The 21,750-nt window shown below is 39.8% G+C and overlaps 1 protein-coding gene across 1 annotated transcript in view; it reads right to left on the reverse strand.

Moving 5' to 3' along the window:
- Nucleotides 1–18,308: 18,308 nt before the first annotated feature.
- Nucleotides 18,309–21,750, reverse strand: part of LOC137282724 (angiopoietin-4-like) — a 58,301-nt gene continuing 54,859 nt past the window's right edge. Inside the window, exon 4 of the mRNA XM_067814511.1 lies at nucleotides 18,309–21,282. Coding sequence (XP_067670612.1) covers nucleotides 20,648–21,282 — 635 coding nt within the window. The 3' untranslated portion in view covers nucleotides 18,309–20,647. The remainder of the gene's footprint in view (nucleotides 21,283–21,750) is intronic.

The following is a 21,750-nucleotide window of genomic DNA, read 5'->3' on the forward strand; positions in this document are numbered from 1 at the left end:
TTATGAAATGATTTACCGTTTACTTACAGAAGATACTGGACTCTGCGACCAAAGTGGCTTTGGGCTTGTGACGGTTGAACTCACGCCTGTTGTGTGGTTCCAAGCCATATTTTCTTCTGAAGCGTTTTTATTAGGATGTTGGAGGGGTGTTGTAGTTGCGTTCGAAGTGTCACCCTTTGATCAGTGAGAAATCTTGATTTGAATGTATTTTTACATCAATGTAGATAACATTTTGACAAATGACCATTGAATTAGTAGATACATGTGTATTGCACAGTGTTGAAACCATTTTCACAAATTGTAAGGATGAGCTAATGAATATGTGTCACAACATCAATAGCAGGTTATTGGCGATGTCTCCTCATATCCGGGTACTGTTCGATCCATCAGTTTGTTACTAGCACGTACACTCTGAACTGTACTTCTGAGGGTCAATGAGGTTTACATTTATTTTTATTCTTAAGTTGGAATAGTGGTAATGACTGGTTAAATTTGAAATATTTTGTACCCCCACGTTGGTGGTCACGATCTGAATTGACTTCGATAACTGGGATGTAATTTCTTTTTTTCACAATGTTGTGAACAATGCTCAATTTTCATCAACTTTCCATACTTCGTGAAGGAAATGGTCTCCCTGTAGTTGGAGAAATGTCGTTTTCAAACACAACTGAAGTGTCCCTCTGTATGTACTACCACTGTTGATGGATTAACAAGTGTCAAGTTTCAGCAATTTGGATGGTGAATGTCATAGAAATAGTTTAGCAGGACGAAATCAGTGGACATTCGGTTTGACTCATGTAGGCCTGGACGTGCCAATGCAAAAAGAGCAAGTGCTTTTTTGACGCCACACCCCAAGAAAAAGTTAAACATTTCCTGACGACATATTCTGCACTTTACGTACAGAGGATACGTGACTTTCCGACCCACGTGGCGTTGAGCTCGTGACGGTCGAATTCAGGCCTTTTGTGTGGTGAGTAAGTGAGTGAGTTAATATTTAACGTCACATCGGCAATATTGCAGCCATACCACCGGGACAAGGATGAAACATTCCTATAAAGAGAAAACGTTTTCTCATAACCTTTTCACAGTTTACTCACAGAAGGTACATGACTCTCCGACCTACGTGGCGCTGGGCTGGTGACGGTTAAATTCAGACCTTTTGTGTGGTTCCAAGCCATATTATCCTGTGAAGCGGTTTTATTAAGTGTTGTAGCCGTTGTCGAAGTGTCCCCCTTGGATCAATAAAATAAATGAATGCAATTTTACATGAATGTAGACAGTTTTTGCGTTGTACATGCCCTGAAGCCATTTTCACGAACTCTAGGGTTGAAAATGTATCACGAAATGAAGTATAGGTTATTGGCAATGTTTATTTCTGTCTGTTGAACTAGTACATCCCTTCCTGAACAAATGAATGTTTGAAGAAAAATGCTACGCATACAACCATTGCACACCATGCACACGTTCATGCTTGTGAGAGTATAGATTACTCACAAATAACTAAACAGTAAAATATGCTGAGTCATCAAAATTATACTTTTCAGTCAATGTGCGATTTCCTTTCGCAGTATCGAAAATAATGCTAGAATGTGAAGAAATGGTACTTTTCTCCTTCATTGTTAACTCGATATAATTTACTCAAAGCATAAATGGAATACCCCTCATCACAAACAAACCACAGACACCTCATTTGAAGCATACACTATATTTTAAGAAGAAATGACAATGAGACACTTTTATAATACATAAATATATATAACAAGAGTATATAACAAGAGTATATGAATGACAACTTCTTAACTATATCGCCCAACGTTTCTGCGCTACTTCTTGCCCTTCTACGGGTGATTAAAAACAAGATGTACAAAACATACTATATGTACCATATGTACCACGTCTCATGGAAGCCAGAGATGTACATGTATATACAATCAATCAATCTCATGGAAGCCAGAGATGTACATGTATATACAATCAATCAATCTCATGGAAGCCAGAGATGTAAATGTATATACAATCAATCAATCTCATGGAAGCCAGAGATGTACATGTATATACAATCAATCAATCTCATGGAAGCCAGAGATGTACCTGTATATACAATCAATCAATCTCATGGAAGCCAGAGATGTAAATGTATATACAATCAATCAATCTCATGGAAGCCAGAGATGTACATGTATATACAATCAATCAATCTCATATGACCGATCAAACGTAGCTATAAACATAAGATTGGTAATAGGGAATAAGTAAAGCTAGTTGACTAGGTAGGTAGGTAGGTAGGTAGGTAGGTAGGTAGGTAGGAAGGATAGGGAGATGTGAACACAGCAGAGAGAGCAAAGTGATATTTATATTTACAGGAAGCCAGAGTTGTCCTTATGTAATACTATACAATCAATCACTGTAAGTTTTAATAACTTCTTTTTCCTTTTTATCTGTCTTCATTGATTGATTGTATGTACATGTCTTAATCACAGTCCAATCAGAAAGCTCCTTATAATAAAATTCGAATTAGACATGGAACAAAACTTACATCACCGTTCTATATTTATCTTTCGATTACAACTTTTAATCATGTGGCATAATTCCGTTCTTCTAGGACAGCTGGTAAAAGCATATTTGTATCATTTATAACTTCTGTTGAAATAAATATTTGAATCGAATAAGGGAAGGAAATCGGGGTGGCTGATGCTGGCCAGAAGCGGCGTAGCACTCAGCTTTGTAATGCCATACTTGGGAAAGCAAGGTTTGACACGCGATGATAAGACTTACACGTGCTGTGTAATATATAGAATGTGATCACAATCAACAGCCTTGATCTATTTGGTGAACTTCTGACGATTCCTTCACCCAAATACCAGTCTGTGGTATCCAATACCACAAGCAAATCATCATCTATTGCTTCAGTTTTTCGTCTATGTTTGTCTTCGAACGTCTTGGAAAGTATGATATTATTTGATTGGGTCTTAACATTCGGATTGGCTGTTTCTTTCATCATCTCTTGATTTTACCTTCACAAACTGTGGGTAAAGTAAAACCATCGAGTGCTCGTGTGTGCTGCATCCTGATTGGTGAGGCAGTTGGTGGGGCATTCCCTGCTTTCAGCATTTCATCATTTGATATAAAAGTTTCCACCTTCAATGGCATAGGATATTCTTAGAAGCATTCCGTTGTCTTCGAACACTACTTCATTGAGTTTATTTGCTTTAGTCTATGAGACTTGACAACATGTTTTCAGGGTCCATTGTTAGTTCGGAAACTTGACACATTGTAACACCTAAAATGATAATATAAATAAAATTCTAAAGTTTTGAAACATAAGAGATGTATTTACTAAAACGTTAATTTGTTTAATATCATTTTTATCATTTTATCACATTCTTGATTACAGAAGTAACTCATAAGCTCATAAATGTCTGTTTCAATCGCAAAGTGGGTGTCTCGTGGTTGTACTGTTAGACTAGATATCACAAAGCGATATCTGACAGATAGTGTAGATCTGTAACATATTGTCTTAACGGTGTAATGTTTACAAACGTACCTGAATAGATCGATTCAGTAGGAATAAAACTTCCCAAAATGTCTGCTGCGGGGGCTTTTGTCGTCTGTCGACCTCCGCTAAAATTCATCTCCTGTAGGTGCGGTGCAAGATCCCGACATGTTCCAAATGTTTCTAAAGTATTTTCTTTGGCATACGCTCTGTCTTTCGCATCGACCATTTTCGCGGGGTGGTTTTCTAGCGCTAGTGAAGAACATAATTGCCAACAACGGCAACTGAGTGATGATTAACACTTTGTATCGCAAAGTTTACGAAGTTTACAAAGATGTTTTCTTGACGGACTTGAGGTGCAGTTAGTGAAATGAACCTGAAATATATGTTTGTCAGTCTTGGAAGTCCCGTGTTCTTTGAGAACCTCACATAATGGATTTGAGCTTTATGTTGCTGTTATTGTTATTACCAAGATATTTTACGGACTTAAGCTTCTTTATTCTTTCTTACACCACATTACAGATAAATCATAAAACCATAAATTATCTTGGTCATCTATAACAACTTATAAATGTTGCTAAAAGACGTTATTGTTTCGAACTGGTTGATAACTTATCAGAATAGATGACCTTGACCTCTATGTTACGCTACTGGGTAATACCCTCAACATCTTACCACGGAGGCAGCCTGGCTGATTTGCATGTAGCGGCAGTTGCTAGGCGTGACGATCCCAGAACAATCGTTCTCAGTGAAATCACCCATCAGCCTGCAGTTAATAGACGAGTGTAGATCGCTGCATGCTTTGAGTGCGGAGCAGCCGGAAGTTCGTGAGCATACTGCTGCGCAGTCCAAAACGGACAAGGTGGTTGTGGCGAAGAGTGAATGTTTTGGTGACCGCTTACAGTCACTTGTGGTTTTGTAATGGCTCGTCAATTCAGTCTGGTCCAATACAGCTGTAGACACGGTAACAGAGATCAACAGGAGATGGGACAGGCATACCAGAATCAACCTCATCTACAAGAAAAGAAAGATGCCATAGGTAGTTGAAGCTAGGAGTACTTGCTATAGGTAACTTATCAGCAATGGTATAATGCTTACTGGGAGTCCTTCAAAACTAGACCAGTGTGTGTCAGTTCATGTTTACAGGATATAAGTATTCTTCAAAGCATGTACATATTTCCAAAATGTTTGGCCCACACAAACAAAGTAAATTATCTATTTCCGTTGATTTTAACGAAACACGTGTGACTGTTCGTTGCGCCACATATGTATTGGGAAAAGAGATTGTTGAGCTATAGCTCAGGTTTTCAAATATGTGTCTTTCCATGACAAGACCATTTCCACATCTATACGAAATCTACTAAAAGTAATTGTACAGTCAAGACTATATCATGAATATATATTTGTTTCAGCTGTATTACGGCTGAACAATGTTGTTTGTAAACAAATCTAGTGCGGGCCAGGCATGTGTTAGTGAGTCACACTAAACGTTGAGTGTATCCTACTCCTCACGTCGCACCTGTCATAAACACATGTTAGTCTAGTCAGTGGTTCACCTGAGACAGTTCGGGAACGTTAAAATATGGAATAGCATCGGTCATGGTGTAACCCTGAGTGATGTAACCTTGAATGATGTAACCCTGAGTGATGTAACCTTGAATGATGTAACCCTGAGTGATGTAACCTTGAATGATGTAACCTTGAATGATGTAACCCTGAGTGATGTAACCTTGAATGATGTAACCTTGAATGATGTAACCCTGAGTGATGTAACCCTGAGTGATGTAACCTTGAATGATGTAACCCTGAGTGATGTAACCTTGAATGATGTAACCCTGAGTGATGTAACCTTGAATGATGTAACCCTGAGTGATGTAACCTTGAATGATGTAACCTTGAATGATGTAACCCTGAGTGATGTAACCTTGAATGATGTAACCTTGAATGATGTAACCCTGAGTGATGTAACCTTGAATGATGTAACCCTGAGTGATGTAACCTTGAATGATGTAACCCTGAGTGATGTAACCTTGAATGATGTAACCCTGAGTGATGTAACCTTGAATGATGTAACCCTGAGTGATGTAACCTTGAATGGTGTAACCCTGAGTGATGTAACCTTGAATGATGTAACCCTGAGTGATGTAACCTTGAATGATGTAACCCTGAGTGATGTAACCTTGAATGATGTAACCCTGAGTGATGTAACCTTGAATGATGTAACCCTGAGTGATGTAACCTTGAATGATGTAACCCTGAGTGATGTAACCTTGAATGATGTAACCCTGAGTGATGTAACCTTGAATGATGTAACCCTGAGTGATGTAACCCTGAGTAATGTAACCTTGAATGATGTAACCCTGAGTGATGTAACCTTGAATGATGTAACCCTGAGTGATGTAACCTTGAATGATGTAACCCTGAGTGATGTAACCCTGAGTGATGTAACCTTGAATGATGTAACCCTGAGTGATGTAACCTTGAATGATGTAACCCTGAGTGATGTAACCTTGAATGATGTAACCCTGAGTGATGTAACCTTGAATGATGTAACCCTGAGTGATGTAACCTTGAATGATGTAACCCTGAGTGATGTAACCTTGAATGATGTAACCCTGAGTGATGTAACCTTGAATGATGTAACCCTGAGTGATGTAACCTTGAATGATGTAACCCTGAGTGATGTAACCTTGAATGATGTAACCCTGAGTGATGTAACCTTGAATGGTGTAACCCTGAGTGATGTAACCTTGAATGATGTAACCCTGAGTGATGTAACCTTGAATGATGTAACCCTGAGTGATGTAAACTTGAATGATGTAACCCTGAGTGATGTAACCCTGAATGATGTAACCCTGAGTGATGTAACCCTGAGTGATGTAACCCTGAATGATGTAACCCTGAGTCAACAACGTCTGAGCAAGAGTGGCATCATGGGCATGAAACTTTCAAATCCTGATAAGCGCGCGCGCTCAATTGCACCTCCCAAGTAAACATCAAGGGTTCAGCTTTTGGAACATTGCTCCACGTGTAAGGGAAGTCATCTATTCAAAAGGTGAAACTGACCCGTATGTTATACTAACTTTGTGGAGTGTTTTCTGTCACTTTGAATATATATGCACAGATCTAGATCAAAATGCCAAACAGTTGAGGCGGTCTCACCTTTCTCCCTTATTTCAAGTTCAGGTTGGTAAATCAGTGGAAGGCAACTGACTGATGGATATTGAACGATATTAGATCATTGAATTACCGGAAGCTTAAGGTAAACTCATTGTCCCAATTACCTAGTTTTGATATTTACCAAACTTTAGATACAGGCATAGCTATGACCTTTTGTCTTTTAATAACAATCAAATATCGAGTTTGTCGTATCTCCTAACTTTAAATTATCAACGGTATGAACATCGAACTATGCGATTGGGATACGAAAACGTGTCAACCAAGTCAGTGAGCCTGACCACCCGATCCCGTTAGTCGCCTCTTACGACAAGCAGATTCACCTTTTATGGCAAGCATGGGCTGCTGAAGACCAACTCTAGCCCTGATCTTCGCCTGTACAATCCATGTCTTACGTCACATCCCGTGCCTCCGGTATGTCACATCATGTAAATAAACAATATAGTGATGTTAAATGTCTGGATGATAAGTTCTGGTGCCCGCCGTTGTGATATTGCAGCATTATTGGTAAAAGCGGCGTAAAACCATACTCACTCTCTCACCCACTCACTCACTCCGAAGACCGTCATTACAGTGGTGCTGGTCCTCATGACCGTTGGTTGAATCAAGTGAGTTGTCCAAAAGTCTTCGAACGTATCAAATACCTACACATGACAAGCGCATCATTGAAAAATATGTCTTCAACGTATCCTTCTACAGACATCACCAGTCCCTTGTAGATCAGGACGATGTAGTTTTTTAAATGTGTACATGATTTTATGTACCAACTAATCGATTCGCTCGTATGACGAATTTGAGAAACCAGTGGTATACATTTCAGCTTAATCCCATCTGAATACATCACATACAGTTATTGTTACGTCGACGTGGTGGTGACAGAGCGGGCGGAATACTGAAGATTTTGCATTTCAGTCTGAAAGAAATAGCTTTCTCTCACCTCTTGGTTGTGGTCTTCATATAATGGCGAACCTGAAAGTTATATAAATTACACCAGGAGCCTCGATGCACACAACACGAATACGATTACATGCATCAACTAAATATAATCCCCCTATCCCGTTAGTCGCATGATATTACTAGGAAGGCTTGCTCGATTTCCACCCGGTTCTACTGGTAGCATGCAGTTTAGCTGCATGTTACCTAAGCACTTCATGTACACTACTTTTCACAATTTACTTCCTCTGCTTTGGTGACCTTTTCTCGCCACTCATGCGACAGTAACTTGGCATTAAAGGCGCAATAATGGGGCATTTATAAAACCCAATAATGTGACATTTCGACTGCATTGCATTGAAGCCACAATAACGTGTCATTGAAGCCAAAGTAACGTCAAATTGAAGCCAGGGTAATGTGCCATTGAAACCATTGGGTCATGACTTTGAAGCTACAGTAACGTGCCACTTGAGCCACTGTAACGTGACGTTGAAGTCAAAGTAACGTAAAATTGAAGCGACAGTATCCTATCATTGAAGCCACAGTAACATGACATTCAAGCCACAGTAACGTGACATTCAAGCCACAGTAACGTGACATTGAAGTCACAGTAACGTAACATTCATGCCACAGTAACGTGCCATGGAAGCCAAAGTGGTGTGACATTCAAGCCACAGTAACGTGACATTGAAGTCACAGTAACGTAACATTCATGCCACAGTAACGTGCCATGGAAGCCAAAGTGACGTGACATTAAAGCCACAGTAACGTGACATTGAAGTCACAGTAACGTAACATTCATGCCACAGTAACGTGCCATGGAAGCCAGAGTGGTGTGACATTAAAGCCACAGTAACGTGACAGTAAAGCCACAGTAACGTGACAGTAAAGCCACAGTAACGTGACACTGAAGCCGGATAAGTGTATTTCAAAGATGGATAAATGTGTTTCAGAAATTGATTAGTGTGGTTCAGATCTGACGTCGAGTGGGCGGTGGGGTAGCCAAGTGATTAAAGCGTTCATTGATAAAACCGATGGCCAGGGTTCGACTCCTTGCATGAGCATATTGTATGAAGCCTATTCCTCCTGAAATATTTCTCCTGATATTGCTGGACTATCGCTAAAAGCAGCGTAAAATCAAACTCACTCTGACATCGAGAGGTTAACGAGCTTTAATGGATTTTTTCCATCATCTGCAAAGAATAGTTTTCTCAATGCTCAGATTTGGCCTCATCTTCTATATAAAGCAGAAACATAATATCGTAATGTTACGATAAGCCTTAGGAACGGGTTGCTAAGAGTTGAAGTAAACGATGTTAGCTGATATTGATGAACCATTGCATGTCCGTTCCTACAAGGAACGTGTACAAAATGCATATCAGATGACACTCGGATGTGTTTATTGAAACCAGAGTAAACATTTGTCCCTACTAACAACCTACCTATAAATAGTGCCGCCATCTCCATTTAAGCATGGGCGGTGGGGTAACCTAGTGGTTAAGGCGTTCGCTCGTCACGCTCGCCCCGGATTCGATTCCCACATGAGCACAGTGTGTGAAACCCTTTTGTATAGCGTCCTGCCGTGATGTGTCTGCGATATTTCTAAAAATGGTATAACATTAACCTTACTCACTCACTCCATTAAGCAAGACTAATTGGAAAATGTGAATACGAATACTATAGCTGCGACAGAAGACGTTTGATCAGAAATGAATAATTTACACTTGACTCCGTAATCCAGGTTAATGGCCCCTTCAGACCTCACCTGATTCTTTAAGCGGACAACGGTAGGGTAACCTATCTAGTAGAAAAAACTTTTCTCATGATCACAATGGTGCATTAGTTCATAACACAACGCCTTTTCGGACGTCATCTGTCCCTCTGTTTATACTTCCTGGTGTCACACTCCTTAGAAACGAGTCGGTAGCCCAGTGGTTTAGTGTTAGCGCATCATGCTAAAGTCCCTGGTTCGATTACTTACGGGTGTACAAATGTTAAAGTTTAATTTTGGTTGAATGTCTCTCCTCTTCTTGTTGTCACATGTCTGTTTCCTGCCTCCAACAAGAACAGGTCACCTTTGGCCCGTGGATGCTTGTATATTCCAGGCCTTCATAGCCTAGTACCCGAAAATACAACCTAACCATTTGGCAATCAACAACCGCCCAATGTCAACACCTGGTCAGCGCTGCCAGATCGCTCGCCGTGTTACATTCTGCAGAACTGTTTCCCTCTCCCACTAAGACACTTGTATTGTATTTGAAATCGATATTGTGAAATTGACTTGTGACCTTGTATAAATTGCTCTCTTGCTTAGATCTAATAATACAGTATTTGAATGTTTTAAACCTGTCTTTGTTCTGTTTTGCTGGTTCACAGGGGGTTTCTTAGACCTTTTGTCACGGCAAATTTTAACCGTAACAAAATTCTTTGTAATCAAATAAATCTTCGTCACGATATGCCTGAAATATCGACGATGTGACGTTAAATATTAACTCACTCACTCACTCACTCATTCGGACTGATCTTCAGTAACCTATGCTTATCGTAAGAGGCGACTACCGGGATCTGGGTGGTCAGGCTCACTGACGTGGTTGACACATGTCATCGCATCCAAATTGGGTAGATCAATGCTCATGATGTTGATCACCGGATTGTCTGGTCCAGACTCGATTATTTACATTCCTGAAAACTTGCTGAAACGGCTTATAACTAAACTCACTCACTAGGAGCGATGATCCGATGTGGGTGTAGCGACCATATTGCACACAAACATAATGTTAAGTCTACAGCATGTTTGATTAGAACATTTGGGCATTAATCTCCGCATATAGCTTTCGTTTTACTTGGCTATCGCAGATAGTTGGTAAAGTAAATGCTTTTATCACAGTTTGTCAAATTACAAATGGAGTTCGTCTGTTTATGAAAGGACCAGACACGATTAATATTAAGTCGTTGGTTTAACCAGAATCTTATTCAAACTGAAGGAACTTTGTATTCGATAGACTAGATATTATTCAGTCAGTCGTCAGCTTAGGGAGACATTTATGTATTGAAACAAATTCTGTCCTCTCTGTAACTTTATGGAGAGATGAATTTGATTGTATGTTTATATACCCTATATTATAAGTTGGTCACGAGAAGGGCATGGGTTGATGTACCCTCGATATTTGTTTATGATCCCTGAGCCCGAAGGTTTGATGTACCGTCGACGTTTGTTTATAAACAACTATCGAGGATACATCTACCCTTGGACATGGACACGTGATTAACGTGCTTATCTTACCGAACACCTCAATAGTAATTCTGAGCTGTTTGAAGCATGGGTATCGGATCGTACACTTCAGCCAACCCCTGTGAATCAAACGATTCGAATGTGGCTTCTTGCTGGCTTTCCCGTAGGTATTGTCTTAGTAATGTCACGGCGGTGTAATTCCTGTTCTTAATATTCATAGGGACTCCATTTGGACGTCTTGTCAAAATGTATTTATTGGAATGCGAGGCAAATTGTTTCGTAGCCATTGCTAGATTTTGCAGATGAAGAAGAAGAAATGTACAAGAAATGTACCTCGGCATATATCGAAAATAATAGAAGAGTGCATAGTCAATCATAAAGCGAAACGTCATGTATGTGTGAGGTAAGATAAATGACAATGGCCCTAATCTCACGTCGGATAGCAGCAAAAGTCGTGACGCGACTCAGTCATTCACATTGTCAATGTTGAAGTATTCTCTGCATTGCTCTTTTGAAAGGAACCTTCAGAAGTGTACCAAGTAGTTCTGTTTATCATAATATCGCACATTAAGTGTATCGGATTCGGTTTCGACTTTAAAAAGTGGACTACCACTCCTCTGTATGTGAACATAAATTATTTTACAACTTACAAAAGCAGTATAGAATATTCAAACCGATTCTCAACTTTATATGAAAGTCTCAGAAGAAGCTACTTCAGGTACTAAGCTGGTTCTGTTCTCCCTTTGAGTGCGCCAACTTGCGATATGCGAGAAGAGGCCCAGCTTCCTTCTGGTACCAGATTTCCGGTGACAAGGGTGGATTCAAGAACCAGTTCTGGTTCAAAACCGCTAACAGTAATTTGCGGATGAGTAAACCGGAAATTTGTTATAAGGAATATCGGTTCTTTTTTGTCACCTGACAACCAGGAGACCATTTGGAAAAAAAGTATGAAACATTGTTTGTCACGGGAAGTACTAGTGTTTCGCTTAGTATCGTGATGTCCTCACCGTCCTGTGAGGCAGGTTATGAGAGCACCCTGTTCTTATTCTTTATTACACTTACACAACAATTGTTATTAACATTTGGTGTTCGCCGTTTCTATGTCATGTTGTTAACTTAAATAGCTTCGCAATGCATAGAGTCTTTAATTTAACAAATAACAGGGTAGTAGAAGGGGGCTCATATGACCATGTCTAACCTGACTTATCCACATATTTCTACTGCCGTGAACCACGCTGGGTGCATGCAGCTGGAGGCGCACTAGCCGGCACGTGTCAAAGGTCACGTGACCACAATTACATGTGTCTCACCACCCACACGTGTGTAGAACTTTCTGGTTTTTGAAAAAGCACAACATGTTTACAGTCACTCCTTAAGAGTGAGTGAGTTAATATTTAGCGTCACATGGGCAATATTTCAGCCATATCGTGACGAGAATATTTAATATTCAAATGAAATATTTCTCTACTATAAAAACCTGTCTACGAAGGACAGTAAAACAACTAGAATATCACACTTATCATTAAAACTAGCGAGGAAAGTTAAAACTAATTTCACTATTTGAACAACACCGCATAAAAACAGGCTATAATTCGCCAACGACCGAAGGTAGATCACCACACTAGGGAGCATGGGGACTTACAGTACCCTAGCTCCATGCATGGATCCTAGTTGGATTTACACCCTCCCATCAGCCGCTGGCGAGTGTAAGAAATGCTAGCCAAAATTCAAACAACAAGAATACTACGATTAAAAACTTGGTAGACTTAAATTTACATCGAAGGACAAGGTATGATAGAGGCCCTTATTGACTCACAACATGTCATGATTATCAAAATTTTACAACACGATAATTTTAGCATAAAAGGAGCTAAATTAATTGTTGAAGTTACCTCCAATTGCATATTTATGTTTCTAGTGTTGTTAGTTTTCCTCTTTGAAGACATCAAAGTTAACATATTTTACAATATCTGCTAGAAACCTACATTTTCTGATTTTCAGAGTGATAGAAAAGTGTGAGCAAAAGCGTGACCCATCCCAATTTTTTCACCACATATGAAGCGAGTAAATTAGAATGTACACCTAAAACATTGTGGTGGGTCACGCTTTTGCTCATATCAAAATCTTTAAAAAAGTACATTTTTTCGGTTTATGAAATTGCCCCATACAACATCTAAAAAAATAAACATTGACATAAACTAACATCTTTAAAAACAATCCATCACATTTACACATCTGTGCCATGATACATTATATTTTGAACAGTTTTGTGCTCTAAAATACACATGTCAAACATCGTTATTAAAATTTTCAATATCACAAGGCACTCACAAGGCAGATTTATGAGATGTAAACATTGGTGTTTGGTTGTTGGTCTCTGCTAGAAAAGTAAAAAGATGTCTGAAGATTTTCAAAATATGTTCAAGTAGTACTGTAAAGGTGAAAATCTTTGTTATTATGTAAGAATTTGATCATAGTTTTTCTATCATCTGTGTATCAAACACCTTTGAGTCACCTGTCACAGTCAAAATAACACTGTCATTCAACAGGATTGCCATGTATAAACATATGCATTTTCCAAGAACTTATGTACCTTGATGTATCCAATGACTTATTAGATTTCATTTAACCAAAATGACTACACTTAACTGTATGAAAAGGATATTTTAGCTAGAATAAGAACATTATATCAAGGTCTAGCAGATGATGAACACAAGCAGACGTCAAGTCATACATAGTTGTAAGGTGTAATATATAAGCTTAAATTCACAGTGGAAGGCAAAGGAATATGTAGCCTAATGGTTGCAAAAGTGGACTGACGGTTTCTTTTGTTATCAGACATGCAGGTTCAAATCCATGTAACTCTTCTTTCTTTTTTTCAAAGTTTGTTTATCAAGTCTACAATGTTTAACTAAACTGTTTCACATCAAATCCAAATATTTTAATTTTTTTTCTTAAGTTTGGTAATCTATGTTACAACACTGGTGAAACAAGCTTTAATTAACATCATGTAAATCTTTTGTTAAGACACTGACCATTGCCTTTTCAAGTCGGTCTAGTTGCCTTTGTTCCCAATATTTTAAATTCATATTTTATACATTTTGATCTACTTTAGGTTTATACATTTTTGAATACTGACTTTAACATGTGCGTGGTGTTAATATGAACCTGCACTGACATTGAAATTTCACCCAAAATGGGCCCCTTTGAGGTCAAGACCTGTGATTTTTAGTGCAACATGGATGGCTATTGTAATAACATATGATGATTGAGATGTTAACTGTATATTTGCTAAAACTGGTTGTAAATGCTGACTTGTAACACTTACTAGTTAGAATGAAGCTGTGCCCAAAATGAAGCTTCACCCAAAACAGGCCCCTGTGATTCTTAGTGCAACATGATTGTTATCATGCTTACATGTTGTACAATGGACCCATGGATTACATTTGCAAAGAATGCCGTGAATAATGACTGAGTTTTGGGGACACAATTGGCAAGTAATTGAATTAACAATGTTTTGCAACCCTAATTGGGCCCCTTGAAGTTAAACCATTATGACTGACTTTGACATGTTTTTCAGCATGACTACCTTTCATAAAACTGCTGTAATTTGTATGTAAATAAAATAACAGTTGTAAATAAGCCATTATGGCACACTGATATTTCAGACTTCTTGTTATTTTTCATGGGAACTGATAAAACCCATTCTGGGCCCCTCTGCAGAAAAATTACACCTCAGAACATATAAAATGTAGCATTTTTATGCAAAGCTAACTTGTCTCTAAACAAATAACATGTTTTCAGCCAATTCTGTTAGTGGGCCAAAACCCACCCTTATCATACCTTGTCCTTTATTGGGACTTACGTACCATTTCAGGAGTGAGTGAGTGAGTGAGTGAGTTTAGTTTTACGTCGCACTTAGCAATATTCCAGCTATATGGCGTTTCAGCAAGTTTTCAGGAATGTAAATAATCGAGTCTGGACCAGACAATCCAATGATCAACAACATGAGCATCGATCTGCGCAATGGGGAACCGATGACATGTGTCAACCAAGTCAGCTAGTCTGACCACCCGATCCCGTTAGTCGCCTCTTACGACAAGCATAGTCACCTTTTATGGCAAGCATGGGTTGCTGAAGGCCTATTTACCCCGGGACCTTCACGGGTCACCATCTCAGGACAATAATTTTACAATACATCAACCCCCTTTGAAGTGGGACACCCACTTGTAACTAACGATTCTAATTACAAATCTAAACTACCAATCATTTAAATACATTTATCTACAGAATATATTGCTCAAAATTCAGCAATGAAATAAATTTCCTTTAAAAAATAGCAATGACTAAATGACAACTAAGGGTGGTAAAAAGATCCTTGACGGTTTTGACATTGAAATATTTATCCCCTGTGATGAAGAATTCAACACAGTCAAGCAAAATATGCTTGAGCGTGACTCTCTCATCACAAGGGATACAAAACGGGGGATCTTCACCTTTTATAAAATATGCATGTGTATATCGTGTATGGCCAATGCGACATCGTCGCATGATTACCTCTTAAAATATGGACTGACAACCAAAGTAGGCATAACCAATGTACGGTTTTATTTCATGTAGTTTATTTATACCTACCTGGGTGCCCCACCTCTTCTGCATCAGATCACGGGTGTAAGCTCTAGTGCAGGCTTTGTAGTCAGAATAGGGAATAAGAAGTGGTGTCTCAGATTTGTTGAGTGCTGCCTTGGCAGCAAGATCGGCCAGTGTGTTCCCAGAAATGCCAGCGTGGCTGGGTAACCAACAAAAGACGATGTCGCATTGGCCAGTAGTAAGATGATTATACAATTCAATAATTTCTATTAAAAGTTGATGTTATTAGAAAACACAGCATGTTTACAGTCACTCCTTATGAGCTAAAGAATGTTCATGCTTTACACTGGTTGAACGTGTAACTGGAATGTTCCGTGCTTGCCATTCGCGTGTGGTTGATGCACGTAAGAGGAAGAAAATGGACAATTCACTAAATGAGGACACGTGTGTGCGCTCCATCTGCTCGCCCAAGGTCATAACGGCCGCTTCTGACGTCACGTACCGAGGACAATAAATTTCAGCTACGTCCTTCCGCGTAATCGTTTCACGAGTGCAACATTGCAACCAGTAACGCATTGATTAAATGTCGCGTAAGTGTCTAGGCCATATGTAACTCCCTCGGCCATACATAACTGTCTGATCTATACGTAACTGTCTGGGCCATGTGTAACTGTCTGGGCCATATGTAACTCCCTAGGCCATACATAACTGTCTGGGCCATATGTAACTCCCTAGGCCATACATAACTGTCTGGGCCATATGTAACTCCCTAGGCCATACATAACTGTCTGGGCCATATGTAACTCCCTAGGCCATACATAACTGTCTGGGCCATATGTAACTCCCTAGGCCATACATAACTGTCTGGGCCATATGTAACTCCCTCGGCCATACATAACTGTCTGGGCCATATGTAACTCCCTAGGCCATACATAACTGTCCGGGCCATATGTAACTCCCTAGGCCATACATAACTGTCTGGGCTATACGTAACTGTCTGGGCCATGTGTTACTGTCTAGGCTATACGTAACTGCCTAGGCCATACATGACTGTCTACTCTATACGTAACTGTCTAGACCATACGAAACCGCGTTGCCCACCATGTGCACGACGTACTAATGTTTGGTCGATTCTATCACAGGTGCAATGTAATGAAGATATGGTAGGCAAATTAGGCGTGAATGTTTTCCGAGCAGGACACAATGTTTGTGCAGCTTTTGCGCAGGTTGCCATATGCTTATTCGGGGCGATGGGGTAGCCTAGTGGTTAAATCGTTCTCTCGTCACGCCTGAGGCCCGGATTCGGTTCCCCACATGGGTGCAATGTGTGAAGCCCATTTCTAATGTTCCCCGCTGTGATATGACCAAACGCGGCATAAAACCATACTCACTCATCCACGTGCTCATTCACGGCTGTGAATGAAACAACGTCTTATGATTACGACAGACATCCACCTTGGCTTGCCAGGAGTCCAGATCTCAGTCCCATAAAACATGTTTGGGACAGTCTTGATGTTATGGAACAAGCCCTCCATCAAGAGTTAAAGCTGCATCAACGTCAGATTCATCGTCTGATACAGTCAGTGAGGAAGAAATAGTGTATGGTTGTAGCAATACTCCATCCATACCACAAACTGGCTTCAAACACTGTAACCATGTGGGCAATCGAACCCGGTTCTTCGGTGTGACGAGCGAACGCTTTAACCACTCGGCTCCCTACCCCCTCCATGAAGAAGAGTTTCGGTGAATTTATGGTATACGACCATAGTTACGAGGGGTTATGAAAAGGTAGTGAGTCTAGCTGTATTCTAGATGTCTAATGTTTCCATTTAATTTTGAAGGGATCATTGGCAAATTAAAGCCATACCCAAGTGTCACATATGTGGGTTATGTGGTCCACAAGATATTAGTCATCATGGTATACTGGCGTTGAATATTTGTAAAATAACTGCAGAAAATGACTTTATATCATTTGGTACCTCTTGGATAATAGTATGTCGTCAGATATCATGTATAATATGTTCAGATTGGTATTACTTGAATTCCAGTCAACAGACAAACATTTGGATTGCTTGGTTTAGCTTCAGACAGTTGTTTTTAAGGACACTCCCGTTTTGATCTTTCAAAACATTGTGTCCAGATATTCAAGCAGGCACTGTTCACAGTATTTTGGGCGTTGACACTTGGGTGACCATTCCGTATTTAGTTTGAACCCATGACATCATGTACGAATAGTGAAAACATTAGAATCAGTTATGTCCTTGTGATTACGTCATCTAGAAGGGGGTGGCGAGCGTCTCCAAAATAAGCTCTTTCAGTAAACATGAAAGGGGCAAACCACCTTAACAAGCAAACTGTAATTTAAAATTCAAGTTTGGTGCTAGCGGACTTCTACCTATCTCAAACACACAAAATGTTTCTTGCAAATTTTGTTTCCAAAAGTTTGTGATGCATTTATTGCATTTTTTTCATTTCGGGGGTACAAAGATAAAAAGTCAAACAAAATAGGGACCGTGAGGCTGGAATACTGCAAACCAATTCGCTTGACAGATATTGTGTAGCAAAATAAAACATGAAAACAGCTGTATTTAGATCAGTGCCCCGGAGAGGCTCACAACGTTTTGAGAGCTCTTTGTACTACAGTTACAGCGATAATGTTTACATGCACACATGCATGCGCATGCACACGAGCGCACACATACACACTAAAACTTCTGATATTGGAACTAGATTTTCGGAGCTCTCTTAGCGCTAAGACAGTCGTAAAGGCCATACATAACATTAACTTACGACTATCTTAGCGCTAAAAGATCTTCGAAAATTTAGGCCCTGTATGCTAATCAGAAATATATGTAATCAATAATTGAGAAATACAATCCGTATATGAATGATTTTATTAATAATAAATCTGTGTAACATGGTGACTCCAAATATGTAAAATATCTTTGCTTAAATGTTTACATACAGACACGTACAGTTGCTGTGCCGACTGTTGTACTTCATTTTGCCTGTTCACGAATGATTTCTTTTTGTCGAAATAAGATATTTGTCAGATAATATGTTTAAAAAAATCCACTTTTTCTGTGCATCATTTGTAGTCTCCCAGCGTATCTTATATTTGTTAATTCAGTGACATGTTGCCAGGCACGAGATGCCGCCGTGTTGGTGTAGGGGGAGGGAGAGAAATTTAGTAAAAGCGTGAAAAGGGGAGTGTGATAATGACAATGAGAGGGTGACCGTTGGCGTGAAAGGGCTAGTGAGTGAATGAATTTGTGTATTTTTACGCCGCACTCAGAAATATTCCGGCTGTATGGTGGCGTTCTTTAAATAATCGAGTTTGAACAAGGCAGTCCAGTGATCAATAGCATGGGCATCGATCTGCGCAATTGGGAACTGATGACGTGTTCAGCAAAGTCATCGAGAGAGAGACGGAGAGAGAGAGAGAGAGAGAGAGAGTGTGTGTGTGTGAGTGAGTGAGTTTGTGTATGTGAAAGTGAGCGTATGTTGGCTAGAGGTGTGTGTGTGAGAGAGAGCGTGTGCACGTGTGTCTGTGTGTGTGTGGCTGTGTGCGTGACCGTGCGCGTGACCGTGCGCGAGTTTATGAGAAATTGAGGATGTGTGAGAGGCGGAGAGTTGAGGTATGCGTGACCTTGTTAAAATAATGGTGTGTGTGTGTGTGTGTGTGTGTGTGTGTGTGTGTGTGTGTGTGTGTGTGTGTGTGTGTGTGTGTGTGTGTGTGTGTGTGTGTGTGTGTGTGTGTGTGTCAGAGAGTGGGGAGGCGGGCAGTTAGCATTACAATGAGTGTTGGTGTGGGAGTGGGAAAGGCAATATGACAATGAGAATAAGGGCATATGAATGAGGGGGTATAGTCTCAACGGCAGTATTTCAACAATATCGTGACTAAAACAAGCTATGCGCATAAACTGAGAACTTATAAACAACTAGTCCATCCCAGATATAGATGCAAAACTAACATTACATAAATCTAAATCTAATGACAATGTACATGTAATACATACAGCCTACAGATGTAACAACAACTTATGGCAGATCGCCATACATGCGAACTTGGGGCTTACAGTACGTTTGCTTAGTGCATGGTCACGATTGTACTATTTGTCTATTTACAAAACATTTTCTATCAAACCAAGCAGTTCTATTTCTTTTACAAAGTCAATGATAAATAACAACTAACATTATCCTGGTTTTAACACTGAAACATGTATCCCTTGTGACCGAAATATGTCATTTCGGACTCTTGTTGGTACCTACTTGGAGACTCATTTCTTTTGTTTTAGAACTCTAATGTAACATTTAATAATTGACTTATAGACTGAACGGGATGAGAAGTGGTGTCACAGATATGTTGAGTGCTGCTGTAGTTTCAGTCAGCGTATTACCCGGAATTCAAACATGGCTCGATAACCAACAAAAAACGAAGTCGTGTTTGCTAGTAGCAAGAACGTTGAATAATTAAATAATTTCAATAAAAGTCGATGTGAAGAAGACATGCGTTAATAGTTTCGACCGAGATTTTCGAAGTTCTCTTAGCGCTGAGATTGTCGTAAGTGTCGTACATGAAACTATTACGACTATTGTAGCGATAAGAGAGCTTCGTCAATATCTAGGCCCAGGTGTCCACTATACATATGATAAACTGTATATATTTAGGCGTGCTTTAGAGCTGTTGATATGACATGATGATTCTGTATCAAATGTCTTACAAATGTAGTCCCATACCTTGTCCGTTAATGCAAACACACATTACTGTGAGTTCTTACAAGCAAATATTGTAGCATTCCAGTTGTATGTTGCAATTATTAAAACGTGATATTGCTCCCCTAGTAATAATTTGCTTAAATACTTAAAAAGATTTTGCTTCTAACAGTTGAATAAACAAGAAATTACGTTTCTCACAAGGGTGTTGCAGGATGCTTTGGGCCTATAGTTTGAAAAACATATCTGACAGCTAAAATATCCAAATAAATCGGCCAGCAAGTAATAAAGTCAAGAAAACGTAGTTACACATTCTAACGCGTCAGGCTATTGTGTCAAAATTTATACAATTTCAATATCTTCAGGTCAATGCTTTTATGTGAGGTTCAGAGCTCATATTGAGCTCATTCCCTCAACTTACCCCACCAAAACTCAAAGGCCCAAGAAGTTCTGTTCTTCCACAAATGAATAAAACCAAATCGCCAAATCGTACAATGAATTGAGCCTCAGTAGTATGACATGTGATCCAGCTGTATATACGTCTCGTTAATGACCTTGTCAACTCCGTGAACCGGCCAGTACATCTGATCGGGTGGAGCAGTAATCGCCCCACCCTCACAACTGCCAGTGAACCACCACCCCCCTCCAACCTGACTCGCACACCCTCCACAATCTCGATCAAAAGTACAGAAGGATCTTGGCTTCTGGCTGTTGTCAAATTTGTCATCTCCATGCTCCCAAGATTGGGTGAAAACTCGAATAAAATCAATTCTATAACCAGTCGACTCGGATTGAAGAACTGTGCTCTCGAGGTAGATACTTGCTGCTGGAAACGGCTTGCCGTCGATCAGGTTGTATATGTTCCATTGGTATTTTTCATACGTGTTCAGTTGGTAGATGGTCTCCAGCCCGAGGAAGTACTCACAGTTGATGTCGCCGAATCCGCTTTTGTATTCCTCCCACGTTTTGTTGTAGTTTATAGGTTGACATGATGGGGGAGGGGGGATTATTCTCTTGAAGGCGTAGATGGTGCCCACCCACATGCAGTTGCAATATACAATGTAGGTTTTAGGGGAGCCGAACGGTTGGATTTCGTAGAAGCCCATTCCACGTACCCCAAGGAGGTATGCCTCTCTGCAGCCTGAATTAACAATACAATGAAGCTTACAGATCGAAAGGCTATAATGGAAGTTAAAGACAGAGTGACATTCTATTATCGATGATGCCATTTTGAACATCGAGGTGGATACTTACATGGTTATTGTTAAATGCTTATTCAACTGAAACGAATGACATCAGATAATATAACTCGTCATTCAACAGTCTCGTTTCTTGCTGACTGGGTTCGTTCTATTGCGCAACTTAGTACAATAACCAGTCCAGAATGTTTTAGACTAATTCATTTAACTGGATACATAAATATTAATCAGTATAATATGACACATCTAAGCACATATTGCATGAGAACGCTCCTCCCAATCCTAGCAAACACGTCGTACAGCGTGCTGTGTCGTACAGCGAGCTCTGACAAATGGAAACCTGGAAATCATGGAAATCTCAGAACGAGGCTCTGTCGCTGGTACGGAACTGTGCGTTACAGAACTGCACT

The sequence above is a fragment of the Haliotis asinina genome, chromosome 4 (genome assembly GCF_037392515.1).
Source record: "Haliotis asinina isolate JCU_RB_2024 chromosome 4, JCU_Hal_asi_v2, whole genome shotgun sequence".
Taxonomy (NCBI): domain Eukaryota; kingdom Metazoa; phylum Mollusca; class Gastropoda; order Lepetellida; family Haliotidae; genus Haliotis; species Haliotis asinina.